General features: G+C 46.9%; 1 protein-coding gene across 7 annotated transcripts in view; it reads left to right on the top strand.

The window, feature by feature from the left end:
* The window catches only part of TLK1 (tousled like kinase 1), an 877,117-nt gene that overhangs the window by 501,646 nt on the left and 356,791 nt on the right, over positions 1–18,680 (top strand). For all 7 annotated transcript variants that reach the window (XM_086956115.1, XM_086956118.1, XM_086956116.1 and 4 more), the window contains one exon: positions 8,449–8,637. In XM_086956115.1, the coding sequence (XP_086812241.1) occupies positions 8,449–8,637 (189 nt within the window). The remainder of the gene's footprint in view (positions 1–8,448; positions 8,638–18,680) is intronic.

Genomic DNA, 18,680 nt, shown 5'->3' with positions numbered 1-18,680 from the left:
GGCTCCCACCCCAGGGGTCCAGAAACCTGTCTTGTGGTGGTAGGCTGGTGTTCACCAGTCAGGAACCCACTTGTGGTTGGTTTGGTAGAGGGGTACCCTCTAGAAGGGACTCCTCAGTGCATGGGATAATACATCTGACACTGGAATTAGTGCAGGTTTATTATTCGGAGATGTTTGATGCCAAACATCCCAGGATTCAGTAAAGTCATTACGGTGCCTGTAATTACAAGTTTCTAGACTGTATACTCATTAGGATTGTACCGTACACTTGTAATATGTATGAAATGGCCTTCGATATTATAGGGGTCTTTCTGCTCATGCAGATAGATCCTCACATGGGGTATAGTGCACCTTGCCTTAAGGCTGACTTACCTAGTGCTCATGCACAGAGAAGTGTGCCATGTTGACTCTTCACTATCTAGCTGCACTAAAACATGCAGGCTGCAATGGCAGTGGTGCATGTTTGTGGTGAGAGGTCTCTGAGGGTTGCATAATACATGCTGCAGCCCTCCAAGGCCTTTCCCTGACAACCATGTCTTTGGTACAATAGGTACCCCTTAGAAGGGACTGGCAGGTTGGCCAGAGTTGTACAATTGTGGAAACAATGGTACAGGTTTGGGAAAGAGCACAGGCTCTAAGAACCTGATTGGCAGGGACCCAGGCCACTTTCCGTAAAAGTGCATCCGGTATCGGGCAAAACAAAAGGCGGTAACCATGCAAAAAGGTCACTTTCCCGAAACAATGCATGTGTGTGCTGTTGTTCGTACACTGGTTAGTATGGAGCGGCCAAAATGCAACTCCATTGAAAGCATATGAAGTCATAAAATGTACTTTTTAAATCAGCGTATTCATTTTTTTAAGCTCCCCCCTCTCCAATCTGGAATGTGTGTACTTAGCCTGTGGTGCTAATGAATTTCTCAATTCTTGAGATGAGGTAATTCCATCTCTTTATCTGTTGCACAGTTTCATTACGAACTTTGGATGAGTGATGTTTCATTTTTTTTCCTAACACGGGTTTATCCAATAGAATAAAATTGGAAAAAAAAGGCAGCCACCAAAACATGGCTGCCACATGCTTGCAATAAAAAATTCGAATTGGGAAACATTTACCGAGGTGTGCGCTTTACTATTAATCTTTGTTGTGCCATTAATTATTTGTGAAGGAAGCAAAAAAAAAAGATAGCATCACGCACTCAAATTGCACGCAACTACAATGTTAAAGCGCCACTTAGACACTACATTGAAACAACTATGAAAAAGACACTGAAAATAAACCCCTACATAACTAGGCACCCAAAGTGCAGAAAAATAGATTGTATTTACGTTGATATAAAAAAAAAACAAGTAAATAGAATAAAGCACATCGTATGTCAGATTTTCCACTAAAAAGTAAGGAACTATTTTAGGTGTATGTGAACAATATGTACAAGTTTTGTGCAGTTGCTTAAAGTGACATCCATTTGATAAAAAGGTTTAATCCATTGACCCAAGCAGTAAGCACCAGCTGGGCAAATGCAAAATGTGAATGACCGTTTAGCAGACCAATAGATGAAGCCCACTGACCAAAAGCCTCCTCTCTGTATTTAGATCATGTATTTTTGGGAAAACAATAGCTTGTCTCAAAGACCAGCCCTAAAATTGAAATTACAGTTATAAAAAACGCACAAAATGTCACCCCCCCCCCCCCTCTAAATTTCCATGATTTTATATCCCAAATACCTTTTACCAGAATGGCCAATATGTGTAACCCTTTAAAAAAAAATACTGTATATTCATGCAAGAAAATAGCTTTGTTTTTTAACCAAAACTATTGAGATTAATTCTTCATCTTGCAAATAAAAATAGGCACATATCTCACATTTTTCCTCTGTTGAAATATTTTATTAAATCTATACTGCAGGTCCCTCGAACTGTCAGCCCAGATAGTCTCTCTACTACCACTGATTGAAAATATACAAGTCACGTTGGCCTTTTGGTTGATTGAATTTAGTGTTTTTCGTAGTGATGAAAACAAAATATTTCTTCATAGGTATCCGCTCTGAGGAAAGTATCTTCATTGGCCAATGATGCCTAGGTATTCAAATTATTCAGGAGCTGCTTAACTGGTTTTACATCTCTTAGATTTGCAAAATAACCTGGCATACTAATGTCATCCAATTAAATTGACAGACTATCTGATCCAGAACTCTTTTCCAAATTAGCCATCAGGTAGAGAATAAGCAGTGATGTTAACATCATGGTAGCTCCTTGACACACAATATGAAAATAAATGGGGGCTGCAGCTGTATTATAATAGGAGACAGTGGTGAATACTCAATGTAGTTCCCATTCATAGTCATCATCAAGATAATAATCACACAAAAAAATGAACGTGTTATCAAAATCTAAAGATGAGACCCTGGTAGACTTAAGCATGCAGTACTATAACAGGAACATTTGAACCTCAATCTAGATAGTTTTATGCTGATTTCAGATGTGAGTTTTTGCTGGAGAGCTGGAAGAAGGAGAAAACACCTTTCTTCGGATTTAGGATATGGCTTTGTAAAAGACAATGCCTTTTATTTGTTTTAAAAACCAACACTTAAATAAAAGGCATTGTCATTTACAATGCCAACAGCTCAAGCTCTCGCAAACGCGAGACCTATTGCTGTGCAGCATGGCTAAAGAGTAAAAAAAAAGTGCTATAACACATCAACTGGACACATTTTGTAGGCATGTACAACATGCGAGCATGTGCCTACAAAATGTTGATGCTTTTTTTCTTTTACTTATCGGAGTTGGATCACTGAATAACCTTTTTAAAGAAGTGCAAAAGCGTTATTTAATTTTTTTGAGACGCTGGTAGGAGGAAGCAACATGGAGGGTGTGGGTAGATGGAAGCCACACAGAGGGCGGAGGTTGAGAATGAAGCAATGCAGGGAGGTGAGTCAACATAGGGGCAAAATCAACAGGGAGGGGGCAGAAGCAACATGAAAGGCACCGGTCGATCGAGAAATACAGAAGGGGAGCAAGTGGAAAAAAGAATATGGGTGAAGAGAAGTACACAGGCTAGAGAAAGTGGAAAATGGAACTGTTTGGGGGAACATATGGGCAAAAAGGCAACCCCAGAAGAGACACGTGGCTGAGCACTACACAGAGAATGAAGGGAAGAAGCATTTGGGTAACAAAGAGCAAGTCCGAGAGCAGCGGAAGAAGGACGAGCGATACTCAAGGGAGACTGCTAGAAAACACATGCACTCTTGTGGACTACTTAAACAAAAATAAAACCGTAGTGCTTCAAAAGCGAGCAGTGCAGCGAAATAAGTAATGCGTCCATGCTCCAGGGGAGATACAAACGCAAGAACTGGAAGTAAAGCTCAAACTTATGAATAGGAAGCAAGCAAATGAGTGACAGTCAAGCCAACCAGTGCTAAGCAAAGGAAGGGCGTTAAGCCCACTGTAAACTGACAAAAGGTCTTTTCACCAAAGGACAGCTTGCACTGTCTGGTAATTGAGACTTAATAAAAGATGGTATTGCTTGTGCAGCCATTAGCAGTAAGAGGAAATCATTCTTGCTACTGTACATGTGGCTGCCCCAACTCTTTCTCCACTCCTCCAAACACCCAGCATGTACCTCAATTTGCTGACCCCCGCCCCCCCCCCCCCCCCCCCCCCCCCTTAGCCGAAACATTTGTGGAGCAAGATGTGGCCTCCTTCATAGGCCTGCTATTCTGCGTTATTGAAATACTCCACCGTAGGTGGGCTGAAAAAAATGCTGTTGAATAGCTTGCGAGAAATCAGGATACTTCTCCCACCCTCGCCAATGTCCATGTTTCCCGAATTCATGGGGGAAGTTTTAACTTCTCCCACCGCCAAGTGTAACTCCACGTGGCTGACGGCAATATCGCAACAGTAAGCCAGCCAGGTAATGTCAACAACTGCAGCATTTTTAGAGCTAAGGAAAGTTATCAAAGTTACGGTTTGCATTTTAGACAAGTAACCTTGATTGGGGGAATGCGATCACCTTACTTTCGATGCTCATTCATAGGTTCGGGCTACTGATAGCCTTAGTTTCTGGTAAGTCTGTTTGTAGTATGGTGTATTTGGCATTTAAAAAAAATATATTTCTATATGTGTCTTGGCTGCAGGATATGTTTTCGAAAGCAATAATATTTAGGGTGACACACGAAGGAAAAAAACAAGCACTGGCAATGTGTATATGTTAAGGGCAGATTTGTGATTTGTATTTGCATGAATTAACACTTTAAAGCTAGAAACACTCGGACGGCAAATATTTGTTATTATACGAAGCCAACTAATGACATCCTCAGTTGCTAGAAAAAGCAAACCAACACATATGTTCTTGGCTACCATCATTGACGCCATCATTGGATAAACTTTAAAAATTCCCGTAATCATATGAGGTTCAGAGCTATTTCTTGAGCCTAAGCGGACGTCAGAAAAGCCTTCTGAATGAAATAAACATTATCTGGTTCACAAGACAGCAGATGTAGTTTCTTAAAACCCCCGTAACATCATCTTTGGGGGCTATGTTTAGGGCTATGATTGGGGGAGTGGATATCCAGTTAGACAGATTTTTATTTAAGTTTGGCGACATGAAATACTTCAAAAAGGTCAGATTAAAGACTCTACAGTCTATCATAAAAAATTGGGTGCAGATCAAAAAGAAAATCGGGTTACATTATTACTCCAATTTTGCCCCGGTGTGGGATTCTCCTGGGCTGCCGCCCTGTATGCAGGACAGTTTGGCCACCTCGATAAAGGAGGCTGGGATATTTAGATGGGGAGAGTTTTTGGTGGATGGAAGGGTTCAAGACTGGGAGGTGGTGAGGGACAGGGTGGGCCCAGCTCTTTCCAGGTTTAAATATATACAGATGGACAGTTGGGCACGAGCGGTAAGCAGGAGGGGCCCTCAACTGGGGAAATCCAGTCAGTTTGAACAACTGGTTGAAAAGCCAGAAGGGGGCAAGGAGGTGGCAATGTGGTATTGGAGCATGGTCGAGGAGGCGGATGGGGACTTTGTTTTGCCAGAAAAGTTATGGGGAAATATCTTGACCTTTCAGTGCGAAGACCTATGGATGAGCTCTTTCAATTTCCTCTATAAAACAGTGAAGCCAGCTTGGTTTAGGCATAATCATCTGTTTACTCTACATCGTGCCTACCTCTCACCCCTTAGGCTTTCAAAGTTTCTTCCAGGGAAGTAATGTAACAAGTGCAATTTGCTGGCAGCTCCAGATACACATATGTTTATGGATTGTCCTGTAATTATGCAGTTTTGGGAAGAAGTGAAGGTCACCTTGGATTCGGTCCTAAATATATCTTTTAATATCACCCTCCCCGTAATAATTTTTGGATTGGAGGAAAATGTAACCGATCAGGCAAAGTCCCTTCTTTTTTTATTTAATTATTTTGGCAAGGCGACAAATATGTAGATTCTGGGTGGATGGTATACCTCCATCCCACGCAGCGTGGTTAACGTCGCTGTACGAAACTTCAAAAACAGACTTGGCCAGATCATGTAGCAAAAGAAATCTGTCATTTTGGGATTTGTTAATTAACTGGAGATAGGATTTCCTGGTCCCTCCCCCCCGGGTCCTATGATCATGCTGATTAGTCTCCAGAGACCACAGGAAGTGGCCTTTCCCGTACGTAAATCCTGGGTTTGTCAGGTTTGAATACCGATGGCTGGAGTTTCTCAGTTTTCCACTTTAAAGGCTGGTCTCCCACCCATTAAAACAACGGGTCTGGAAAAGGTCAGGGCGGAGGATAGATCGCTAAAGTACCTTAAGGCAGACACATGTAGTGGATGGAGGTTATGGCAAATGAGGACAAAAAAAAAAAAAGACAGCAGATGTAATCCTTACAAAGATACACACTCTAGGATAATATATAAGGCCCATTCAATGCTGGAATACTTGTACATGCATCCTGTCTCAACATGTAACACTTCTGTTCACAAAAATTCACACACACTTAAATGCTCACTAATAATGCTCAAAGGAGTCTGTACCACCCTTCTCATCCGAGGCGGACTTCAAGACACACCAGTCTGAGACTCTCACACACATACGCCTACCCACATGCACCCTTGTACAGCCTCTAGAATACAGACATCTGTGCACGTGTAAGAATACACACACTTGCAGAGCACACTTAAATTCAACCGTTACTGTTAAGATGTACAGTGATGCAGCCAGACATGACCTCTGCAATCGTGTAACTCCCTGGGTATCATTCTATTTGAGTAAAGACGATGCTGAAAGAACGATAATAACAAATAAAACGAGTGGTGTGCGTGCGCGCAACACTGAGACATCTGTTTCCTATTATTGCGCACGATAATTGCAAACAGATGTCGGGCCTGCGGGTAACTGACACTAATAGGTCATGGGCGGAGCAATGCGCCCGCCTTTGGCAAATTGCGTGCTGTCTTCGTTAAAAAGACTCACGCAAAGGCCAATAGCGTGGGCCGAAACAAAAAGCACACCAACGAGCGTGTGTGATTCATAGGTTAATTTTAGAAGCCCCTACATGATGTCTTTCGCCAAAACAGGGCATGCGCGCTGTTACAGGCTCGATCTAAAGAAAAAAAACACTCTAGTTTATTCACTTGCAAATGTTCTGATGTATTTTATGATGCGAATAGTGTTTGCAACACATTTTAACTTTTTTCTCAAACACAAAGTATTCACATATTACGTTTTACTTTGAAAATTGTCACACTTGTTGATTGTTATTAAACATCTGATAAACATTTTATTTTATAGCTTAGAACACCCCAAAGACCACCTCTTTCGTTCTTCAGTCACACTCACTGAAGTACAGTAAAACCCACTATTGGCCATAGTCCATGGGTCCTTAGAAACCTCATTAACACCACATCTAGTTGAGGGGAAGCCTAAGATTTTAAGGTCAAGTTGGCACACCACTACATCAGATTAATTGTTGCTGCAGACCACTGGAAAATGTTTCCTGCCTGAAAATGTAAATATGCGTTCGAGGCATATAGGCTGCAGATGGTACATTATGAATAGATCGCCATCTGGTGTTGGGCTCGGATGATTGCACTTGTTTTTCTCTTGAAGTCTTTTGTGGTCATGTGCTTTGACTGAGTGTACCCTGGGTTCCTGCCAACCAGGTACATAGGGCCTATGTTCCTTCCCTAAAACTACATTGATAAAACAATTCAATTCGCACTCTTTGGCCACAGGTCAGCCCCTTGTAAAAGGTATCACAGGTACCAAGGGCACTGTGGCCAGGGAAGGCCTCTTAGGGCTGCAGCACTTATTGTGCCACCCTTAGAGGCCCAGTACCTATAGACACACACACACACACACACACACACACACACACACACACACACTGCCTTTGCAGGCTGCATGTCTTGGTGCAGAACAAAGTAAAGAGTCGACATGGCACACATCTCTGTGTGCCATGCCTACAACCCATTGCGCTGGCATAGATCAGTCACCCCTCTAGCTGGGTGCACTATACCAGTGGCGAGGGTAAAGGTGCATGAGTCCTGTACCCCTACAGTGTCTAGGCCAATTCTTAGACATTGTAAGTGCAGTATTGCCATTAAGAGTATATGGTGCTGGGAGTTTATCATTACGAACGCCACAGCACCATGATGGCTTTACTGAAAACTGAGAAGTTTGGTATCAAACTTGAAAGCACATTAAACCCACACTGATGCCAGTGTAGGATTTAACTAAAAATGTACTCATGAAAAACGACCTAACACTAGTGTCCAGGCTGAATGGTGGTGGCAGCTGGCGAGCAGCCAGACATGTGTCTGGACCCCTGGGTTGAGAGGCTGCTGCTCTCGGGGGTCTGAAACAATGCACATCCTGGGGGACGAGGTGCCAAGCCTCCTCCCCAGGATGGGCAGGGTCCACGAAGGGGGAATCTTCAAAGGGTTTCCGCCTTTGCGAAATTCCCCAGGCATGTTGCTGCTTTCAGGAACTGCCCCCCATCGGTTAAGGTCCCCACTTTGGGCAGGAGAATCAGCGGGGAAACCAAGTGAGGGAGAGAGTGGTGTGCCCACCTTTGCCAACCCCACTCCTCAGGCGGGGGAGTCGAGGTGAAGCACAACTTTGTCCCTACCATCTTGCAGACAGGGGGCCCTAGCCAACCAGAGTGAGGCATATGCCTCACTGCTCTCCCACAGTACCACAAATGAAGAGTAAGGTGCTATCTACTTTTACCTCTGCCTTCCTTTGGGGTTCCACTTGACTTCTATGCACACTATACCTCATTTTGGTATAGTATATACAGAGCCAGCATCCTACAATTATTTCTTCACCATGAATGCAAACAATTGATGTGTTTACTGTGATGTTTTAGGAATGTTTTAATAACTTCCATTTTGAATAGTAGGTAAAAACATAGCAAGTGACTGTTGTATTAGCATTAGTTGTTCCTTATATTATTTGCTGATTTTAACAGGCAACAAGAATGGATCAACCAGCAAAGAGAAGATATAGAAAGGCAAAGAAAGCTCCTTGCCAAACGAAAACCACCCTCTACAATTGGTGTCCAGTCACCAGTACCCAATGCTGAACAAAAGCAGAGGAAAAATAAAGCTGTAAATGGAGCAGAAAATGATCCTTTTGTAAAACCTACTTTACCACAACTGTAAGTTTAATCATATTTCTCCTGCTGTTTATTCAGTTTGGTCTCTGCCCCATATTTCGGTGGCTGGTTTCCAATATATTTGAAATATATAAAATATGTATATGAATAAAATGTATTCTATTTTTGTTCTTCAGCAGCTTAATCTTTGTACCAGTAGTTCTTTTTAAGGTCTCGCCTAGGCAGCGCGTATGCGCAGCTCTAGGAAAAAGGTCCTCTTGGAATCGTTTCATACTTTTTCCACGCACGTGCATGTGGTTTTTTAGGTCTCGCCTAGCTATTGTTGTTAAGCAATCGCTATGGCAAGAGATATAGAGGTGCACCAGGAAAGCTGACCAAGAGGGCTTTGGCAGGCGATTTCTGGACAGTGCATGTGGACGTGCACGCGCTTCCCCCGCCACACCATCCACGTCACAAACCACCATTTGCTGTGCCTTGCATCATCGCATCAGACATCAAAAGCTGGCGCTCGCGCTTTCATCCTTCTCTTTCCCCTCATTAACAGGCTTATCTCGCTTGCTTTCCTAGTAATTTGTACTTGCTGTCGAAGATCTGTTTTTGGGTAACTTTTACTCATCCCTTTTCTTAGCTCCCCCCACGTGCATACACTTTTCCATTCTCAAATATTTTAGGGAATGTGTTAAAGTGGAGTGTTTTCTTTCTTTCGACCCAGGCCATACTTTGCACGCAAGTTTTACATGACATGCTTCTATCTACATTGCAAGCATTTTTTTCCACAAACGCTTAAACTTTATTATTAATTGATGGTACCACATTTAGTCCATAGGAAACATAGAAAAATGAAAACTAGGTCGCCTGACTGTATTTAGTAAAGTGTTTGCATCATAAGAGATGTAAACTTATAGACTATGGACATTTTATACACAACAAATAATTTTCCATGCTTTCCCTTTTCGATCCTAAACCAAGGCGGCCTAGCCATAAAATATTCCACTTGAACTGCTGCAGTAATTTTTATACGTCCAAACGATCAATAAATATCCTTAATCTGTTCCATTTGACTTAGTTTCCCACTTGTTGTTTATTCTCCAAGTCCATCTTGATGGATCCTTCAATGACCTGCCCCCTTTTATTGATGCTAGGATAAGAAAAAGCAGTAAACGAGGTACTTTTGCAGACCACGGTGTCTATTAGTGCCCGCACCCCTTTGGAAGATTTGTTTGCATTTATGCTGTAATATATGCCACGCTTTCCCCCCTTTAATCAGCAGTATCAACGGCACTGACAGAATTTTTTACAATAAGCCACGGAGACCGTGTTCCATCACTTGCCTTCGCAGAAGATTCATTACAGGCACATTAGAAAGTCAAATCAGGCAAATGTGCAGCCTGCTGGAAGCTATGTGAAAGGACGGGAATACAAAAGATCCTCATTTTAAATGGAGGACATTTAGGACGTCCAAAAGCTACAATATTACGATGCAATACATTCGAGTTTATCAATGACGCCAAGGTGGCACTACAGCAAGGGAGATGTTTGATCACTGCTGCTCCTTCTTATAATTATCCTACTCCTTCAGCAGGCAGACATTCAAGGACCCACTCGCATTCGCCAGCATGGTGCTTTTCCCAGAGCCACAAAAGATCTGCTTGGAATTTTGCATTCAACAGCAAAGAAAACATTTGCCATGCTTCTCCAATTAAGCAATGAATTTCAGTGCCAACGTCATACATACACTACCAAACCGATAAATAAATCCCACACACATGTTCATGTGACCAGTGCATTAAAGTATGTAATATCCAGGGAGGCGTGGCTTGCAGCATGCCGAGCTAGACGTGCAGCCCGGGAGCTCCCGGCCGACGACCACATAATCCGCCTTGAACACATTAACCACTCAACTGCAAACACTTGAAAACGTGTAGCCAGAACCCCTGAAGCTGTCGCGGTCCTGGGATCCCGGAGCCGTAAAAGTGAAGTTTGGCTTACCGGCCGGAAAGGGCGCCGGAGAGGCAAGATGGCGACGCCGGCGGTGGACTAGAAACTGAGCTGGAGCGAGGTGCGTGGAGGGCCCCACTGCAGTGGGAAAGGAGATTGTGGGCACTGAGAGGCACCGGGATACATGTGGAGAACCCAGCAGCCAGATCCCTCGGTGGCAGACGGTACCGACGCCCGGCCGCACTTTACCAAAATGGCCGCGTGAATCGGAGGCGGCGATCGGGAGTCGAAAGAAGGACAGCGGAGCCACGTTGGGACACGGACCCTGAGAGGAGGCTGAGACCCCGCTGGAGAGCCGCCCGGACGGGCCCACAAAAGACGGTGAGAGACACGACTCCCGGCCGCCCTTCACCAAGATGGCGGCCTAAGCCATTGGTGGTGATCGGGAGTCGGCCGGTAGGGCCCGCCCGAGACAGAGAGAGGAGCATTGACCCGGGGAGGCCCCGCGCTGCAACGGGGGAGCCCGCGGACCGGGAAACAACCACCAGGACATCGGACACCCGGCCGCCCTTTACCAACATGGTGGCGTGGTGAGGGGGGACCGCAAGATCCGGCTGAAACCACGCGGCCACACCTGGGCACCCAAGGGAGAGTGGTGAGGCATCCCGACGGAGGTACAACCGGGACTAGTAGAAGCAGGGGACCCTGCGGGTTTTGAAAAAGGCTGAGGCACCTGGTCTGCACCAAGTTGGTGGCGGCCGCTGCACACCAGGCTGGGGGGGGTCAAAGACTGGACTCCTCAAACGGCGAAAGACAAAGGGCCACTCAGTGAGGAGAGAGCCACAGGCCCTGGAACGGTGTGACACACATGATTCGGACAGCCAACGGGCTGACGGAGGGGGCACCACACTAGTCCCAGCACTGGAGAGTCACGGACCCCGCCTCCCTAAGTGAGGGAAATAGGAATACAAACAGCAGGAGGCTGGGTTCCGGCGTGTCAAAGCATGTGGGGGCGATATCTAGCGAGGATACAACCCAGAAGCTGGCCAGGCCAAAATTGATCACTGGTAAACACTGGCGAGGGTGGCAGGCTGGCAGTGAATGAACCCCGGAGCGGCAACGGCAAAGGCTAGAAGACCTACGTCTAGGCGGTGCTACCGATACCCGACAGTGCAAAAGGGGTCCGGAGGTTTATCTCTAGAGGACACACCTGGCATACTTTGCAGGTACCGTAGCCGGTGAGACACGATACGGGCAGAGCGACAGTCGCTACTGGGCCAAGTGCATCGGACAACATCAACAGCGGCATACGAGCAGTACTGATCCGAGGCGGCCAACCATGGGGAAAAAAGGTCCACTGCCCAAACTTCCAAAACAGGGCCCTATGGATAACTTTGCGGCACCACGCCCGGGCAGGGAGACCCCAACACAGCATCTGAGGGGTCAATAGACACTGGTAGGCTACTCGCAGCTATTCAAGCATCAAGATCAGACATTCAGGAGTCCCGAGCGGCCCTAGAAGTCAAAATCGGAGAGGTGGGGTCGGAGGTCACTCTCCTGCGGCAAGATTTCAGGAACCTGTCGGCTAGAGTCACGGAGACGGAAACGCGAATTGGGGAGGCAGAAGACTCGCTTACCACACTCCGGAAAGATATAGTGGAACTCCTAGCCTCCCACAGACAATTACTATGGAAAGTGGACGATGCCGAAAATAGGGCACGCCGCAACAACCTGCGCTTTGTGGGATTTAGAGAAGGAATCGAGGGAAATAACATGGCGGCGTTCCTTCACACATGGCTGACTGAAACTTTCCCAGCGGCACAATTTTCTACGTGCTTTGTCATTGAAAGGGAGCACAGAGCACTACTAACGAAGCCTACGGAGGGTGCGAGACCTAGACCGGTTATCGCGCGCTTCCTCAATGTTGCTGACAGGGATTTGATACTGCGGGAAGCAAGGAAATTGGGAGAGATTCGATTGGAGAACACTAACATCATCATTTTCCCGGATTACAGCCAGGAGGTGCAGAAACAGAGACGCTCCTTCGACACGGTGAAGCCGAAACTCGGGACCCTGAACATCACCTACATGCTGCTCTTCCCGGCAAAACTTAAGGTATATACAAAGAAAAATCAATGTTCCTCACCCACCCTGACGATGCCTGGCAGTGGCTCGAGGAGAGACCGATATTAAATGGCAGAGAGGCGGCCGGGCGTGAGGAAATGGACAGGTCCCTAAGGGAGAAGGCACAGTGGGGACTGCCTAAACCGCAAAGACTGAAATCTAGACGGATACATTCACGCACGCCCGGGACACCGTACCAGGCACGCACCTCTGCCGGAGTGAGGAGAGGGCGATCGGAGTCTCCTGGGGAATCATCCACAGCGGACTCCAGACTACAAGGTATTCGTAAGCAGATATGCTCGGAGGGAGAGGAAGATGTAGAGTGCAGCGCTTCGGAAGCCGAGGAGGACGAGCTTTCAGAGGGACAGAACTCGGTGCATCCACTGGTGAAGGTGATACGCAACCTAGAACAGGACTCCTCCGACAAGAATAGTGGGACTGATCCGGCTACACAAGATTCACATTCATGAACAATGATGGAGTGGGTTACCGGAGACAGCGGCCGGGGTGACCTGAGGCACGCAAGTTGATACTGCCCCTTGTTTTTTATCTTCTAACAGTTTGTGTTTGAGTTGGGCTTAGTTCCGTCTGGGCGCAGAGTCTGGACTAGTAACCTCACCGCATTCTACTTTGGGGGGAAGGGGGAGGTGTAGTTTAACAGCGGGGGGGAAAGGGTGGGCGAAAGACCGGCTCCCACTGAAAGCTCTGTCCTGTATTGGGATGAGTCTGGAAGGGGAAGGTGGTGGGGTGGGGGGGGGCAAGGGGGTGTAGTGTTATAACAAGTTGGGGGGGGGGGAGAAAAGTTGTTTGTGTGTGTACTTTAATGAGCTGCAGAGACCAGTTTCTGAAATATGGCTCTGATAGTTTATGCCATTATAGGGGTATGGATTGATTATAGCCGTATAGGGGCATAAGGTCACAATATTGATCGGGGTCCTAGATAGAACACGACCCCACCACCGGTACCAACGGTAAATGAGTTACTCTTCACAATGGCAGGTACATTAGATACACCGCAACAGGATGGCAGTGGAGTCACTATCTTAACGTGGAACGTGAACGGCCTGGGATCAAAAATTAAACGGGGACTGGTGAACGCATACCTTAAGAGAGCAGCACCAGATATCATTCTATTACAAGAGACACACCTTAGAGGGGATAAATGTGCGTTCATAGCCAGAGGTCGACATAAGGTCTTGGCACATGCAGGGTACACATCGGACTCCAGAGGGGTAGCGATCCTGATTAAAAAATCATCCCCGTTCTGTACCACATGCACATGAGTGACCCCCAAGGAACATATGTGGGAGTGCAAGGGATGTGGAGAAGACATAGGTACACTATAATCTCGGTCTATGCACCCCCGAAACTCCAGGCCCGTACACTCAAGGCCATCACGTCCATTCTCTTGGATACAGCGGACACCATACAAATAGTGGGGGGCGACTTAAATGATGTAATGTCTGAAGAGCAAGATCGTACAGGGCAAGCACGTAGAGAGGGGACACAGACAACACTGTCACAGCAGATGACAAATATAGGACTCACTGACATATGGCGGTGGCGACACCCTACACAGACCGCTTACTCATTCTACTCCGGGGCACATAGGGTCTTTTCGAGACTCGATTATATATTCGTAGCGAGGCAATACCTAACGGCAGGTGATGTGGTAGAATACAAAGCGAGGGGAATCTCGGACCACTCGCCCCTATACGCAAAGGTGGGAGGGGTGAGGGGGAGGGGGGGGTGCCGAATGGCGTTTGGCGGCTTGGGATCTTCAGACTCCGGAGATTGCACGTGGCATTAGGGCTGACATTAAGGTGTATGTAGCCCAGAATGAAGGAACAGTCGCCTCGGGGACTACCTTCTGGGAGGCGATGAAGCCGGTTCTACGGGATAGCATACAGAGGAGGTTGGGGGAGGAGCGACGGAAACAACAAGCCGAGGTAGCAGACCTGGAAGCCACAATTTTGACCTTGGAAGAGGAATATCAGGCACACAAGGACGCGGAGATTTTGCGACAACTGCTTGATACTCAAAGGAAATACAGAGAGGTCGTTTCTAACGAGGCGCGGACACAGTCCCTGGCAACCCTCCATCGTCTGTACGATGTGGGGGATAAGTCTGGTAGGCTCCTGGCATGGCTGAGTAGAAAAGAAAAGGCGGCAAGGTGGGTGGAACAAATCAAGTCGGCGGAAGGGGGACTGGTGAGCACTGATGAAGAGATAGCGGAGGCATTTGCATCACACTACGAACGCTTCTATGGAGCCAAAGACTTGTGGAATACCGAGGTGGCGTTGCAATATATGGGACTGACGGAGGTACCCACACTGTCCTCCGAAACTTGCACAGCTCTGGAAGCGGATATCATGTTAGACGAGATATCAGAAGCTATAACCAAACTAAAAACGGGTAAAACGCCGGGGCCAACCGGGTTCCCAGCGGAATTCTTTAAACGAACAACTGATCTCTTGACGCGCCACCTTAAAACCCTCTTCACCGAATCATACCAGGAGGGGATCCTGCCACCAGACCTCGCACTGGCCACCATTGTGCCGATTTATAAGGAGGGCAAGCCAAAGGATGACTGTGCCTCCTACCGCCCCATTTCCCTCCTTAATATGGAGGTGAAGATTATAGCGACTATCTTAGCTAACCGCCTGAGATCGGTAATCCCAGACCTCGTACACATGAATCAGTCGGGGTTTCTGCCGGATAGAGCAACCAAGTTAAACCTTAGGCGCACGCACAATTGGCTGCAAGAAGTCAAGGGAAGGAGTGAACCCCACTGGTTTCTTTCCCTCGACGCAGAAAAAGCGTTCGCGGTGCACTGGCCCTTTCTCATGGCGGTGTTACAAAGGTTTGACCTCGGCCCAAAATTCCAGGGGTGGATACAGCTCCTATACACTGCACCGAGAGCGCGAGTGCGGGTGAATGGGAGACTGTCCCGCGAGTTCCGAGTTGAAAGGGGTACGCGCCAGGGTTGCCCGTTATCCCCCCTTCTATTCACGCTAACCATCGAAATCCTGGCAGCGAAGATAAGACAGAATCCAGATATTTATGGCTTCTCGCGAGAGGCCTCAGCTGCTGCGTAAGAAAAAATATCACTCTATGCCGATGATGTGCTACTGTACATCACTAAACCCGAAACTACGGTACCGGAGTTGTTTAGGGAATTGGACAGTTTTGGGGCAAGGGCGGGCCACACCATAAATTGGCATAAGTCAGTTATCTATGATCCACAGGGGGTGGAGAGATGGGGGAACTTGCCTGAGCAACTGGTCACCACCGCGGTAGGATTTCAGTACTTGGGTATTTATATTACCCTAGACAGGAAACTCTCATTCAGTAAAAACATAGAGCGGATAATGGGTGATGCGGTGGTGGACATGAATAGGTGGAAGCAATTACCGCTCACCCTACTGGGTCGGGCGACAATGTACAAAATGATTACCCTCCCTAAGTTCCTATATGCGCTTCAAAATGAATACTACCCACTCCCGACCACGACGATACCTAAAATCCATGCGGACCTTCGTACCTTTTTGTGGTTAGGAAAACAACCGCGGATAGCCCTGAAGACGCTCCAACGCCACCAATACAGTGGGGTGATCTCGCTACCCAACCTGGAGGCCTACTATTGGGCGGAACACCTGACTCCGATAAACGATTAGATCCACACCCCGGCGGACCAACCGATGTATGCGCTGGAAAGGTACAAAATGTCACCCAAAAACATACTGTACTATCTCTATGGTGGTACGGCGAGGACGTCGCTCCTACCGGCGACGGTAATCACACTGAGAGCCTGGACCAAGGCCACAAAACGTATGGGATGGGAGGGGAAACCCACCAGACACACGCCGTTATGGCACTGTCAATGGTTAAAAGAACTCAGTAAGTTGCGGGGCTTCCAAAGGTGGGATGACATAGGCATATCAAGCATTGGGGACGTGATCTCCAGGGGAGAATTGAAGTCCTTCCAGGCACTTCAGACTGAGTTTGGGCTGCACCACTCACAAATCTTCAAACACACACAGCTGAGACATGCTTGGAGGGCCCAAAATATCACGCTCACAGAGATACCGGAATATGCGCCTTTAGAGGGCAGACTCCTTCAGGAACAGATAATCGGTCAGGCGGTTTCCCTCACATACAAAACTCTGACTAATAACATGCTAGGCGACTTTACAAAACTTAGGGGCATATGGGAAGCGGATGTGGGGGAAATGGAAGATCTGGACTGGGAGATCGTCCTAATGCATCCCCCGGAAGTGGCGATCAAATCAAGGCTACGCCTCATTCAGTTAAATGTGCTCCACAGAACGTATTTCGATAGAGTACGACTCCTTAAACTGGGGAAAATAAATGACCCGGCGTGCCTTAGGTGCCGTCAACAACAAGGGGACTTCTACCACACCATATGGGCATGCGACAGAATACAAACCTATTGGTCCGACATTTTCACTGAGCTGGGGGAAGTCCTAGTGGTGGAACTATAACAGGAGCCTAAGCTGGCCCTACTGGGCATGACTAACGAGGTGGACCTGCCACGCCCACTGCTTATTTTCCTGGTGCTAGCACTGGTGGCAGCTAAAAGGGACATCGCGAAATACTGGGGGGCCACAGAGACACCAGACATTGAGGAATGGAGACGGGGTCTGGACCTATACATGGCCGCTGAAAGAGTGAGCTATAAAGCAAGAGGCTGCCCCAAAAAGTTCCGAAAAGTATGGGCCAAATGAAGGCAATATCATGGATTAGAGGGAGGCAGTGAGGGGGGACACCCGGGGAGAGGGGGGGTTCGGGACCGCTACTGAAATGTAGAATGGAACTGGACAGACGATAAAGCCTCGAATGAGAACATTAGAGGGCCGGGGTGAAATACGGGGAAAAAAGAAATGAAGACAAAGTTTCGTGCTGGGTGGTGATGGGGTGGGGGGGGATGGGCTGCACACTATTATGCCTGTGTTGTTGGAGAAATGACCACAAATGCAGCCAGAAGTGTATGATGTGGCTAATTCCATGACTGTAGAATTGGTTTCAGTTAAACTGCAAAGTTGGGGGGCTGGTCGGGGGGGGGGGGTTTAAGGGGTTAAAAGTAAACACAGAGGATCGACTGGATTTTGAATGCCGAAGCCGGTTCTTGAAGGTATAGCTTCAGCATATGGTTGACATTTGCCGCCCGACCTCCGGTGTGTGGGCTGAATGGCCGTGTGACACTATACTAACATTACGACAGCCCCTAATACGGTTAAGCTGAAGTGCTCTTTGTAGGCTGGTATTTTCTGTGTTTCTGCAATAAAAATAATTTTGGGGAAAAAAAATGTAATATCCATACCTCTTCTTAAGAAACAGACACACATCATGGTTAACTACCAGCTGATTTGCTTTGATTGATTTAACACCTTGGCTGCTAGAGGTTTTCCACCCCGGTGCTGGATTTGCAGATTTACCATTGTTCATGACAAGGTCAGCTCGTCATAAGCACAGCTCCACTGTGCCTCATGACGAGCTGAGCTTGTCATAAGCACAGCTCCACTGTGCCTCATGACGAGCTGAGCTCGTCCTGAGCATCGAAAGGGTTAAGAGATACATTGGACCATATTAAGGCACTGTACCTACCCCTCAATCACCTCAAAAGACATATGTCAAGCCAGGCATCACACACACACACACACACCCACCCTTCAAGAGGACATGCACCCACATTGGTACATGTTGGACCTGATCCTTTTTGCAAGGTTATTCCCAAACTTTTTGTGTGACCTACTTTTGCTGGGGTTAAGACTCTGGGCACTTAACCACTACTAACCAGTGCTAAAGTGCATATGCTCTTGGTCTAAATTGTACTGGTGATTGGTTTATCCATGATGGACATATTTGATTTACTATTAAGTCCCTAATAACATGCACCAGGTGTACCCAGGGCCTTTCTACATTGCAAGCATTTCCCCCGAATTAACAACTGGAGAATGTGTGGGAATTAAGTAAACTTTCTATAGCACTTCAGCACAGAT

This window comes from Lissotriton vulgaris, chromosome 2_1 (genome assembly GCF_964263255.1).
Source record: "Lissotriton vulgaris chromosome 2_1, aLisVul1.2, whole genome shotgun sequence".
Classification (NCBI taxonomy): Eukaryota; Metazoa; Chordata; class Amphibia; order Caudata; family Salamandridae; genus Lissotriton; species Lissotriton vulgaris.
The sequence above is the reverse complement of the archived record's forward strand: the minus strand, read 5'-3'. Positions and strand labels throughout refer to the sequence as shown.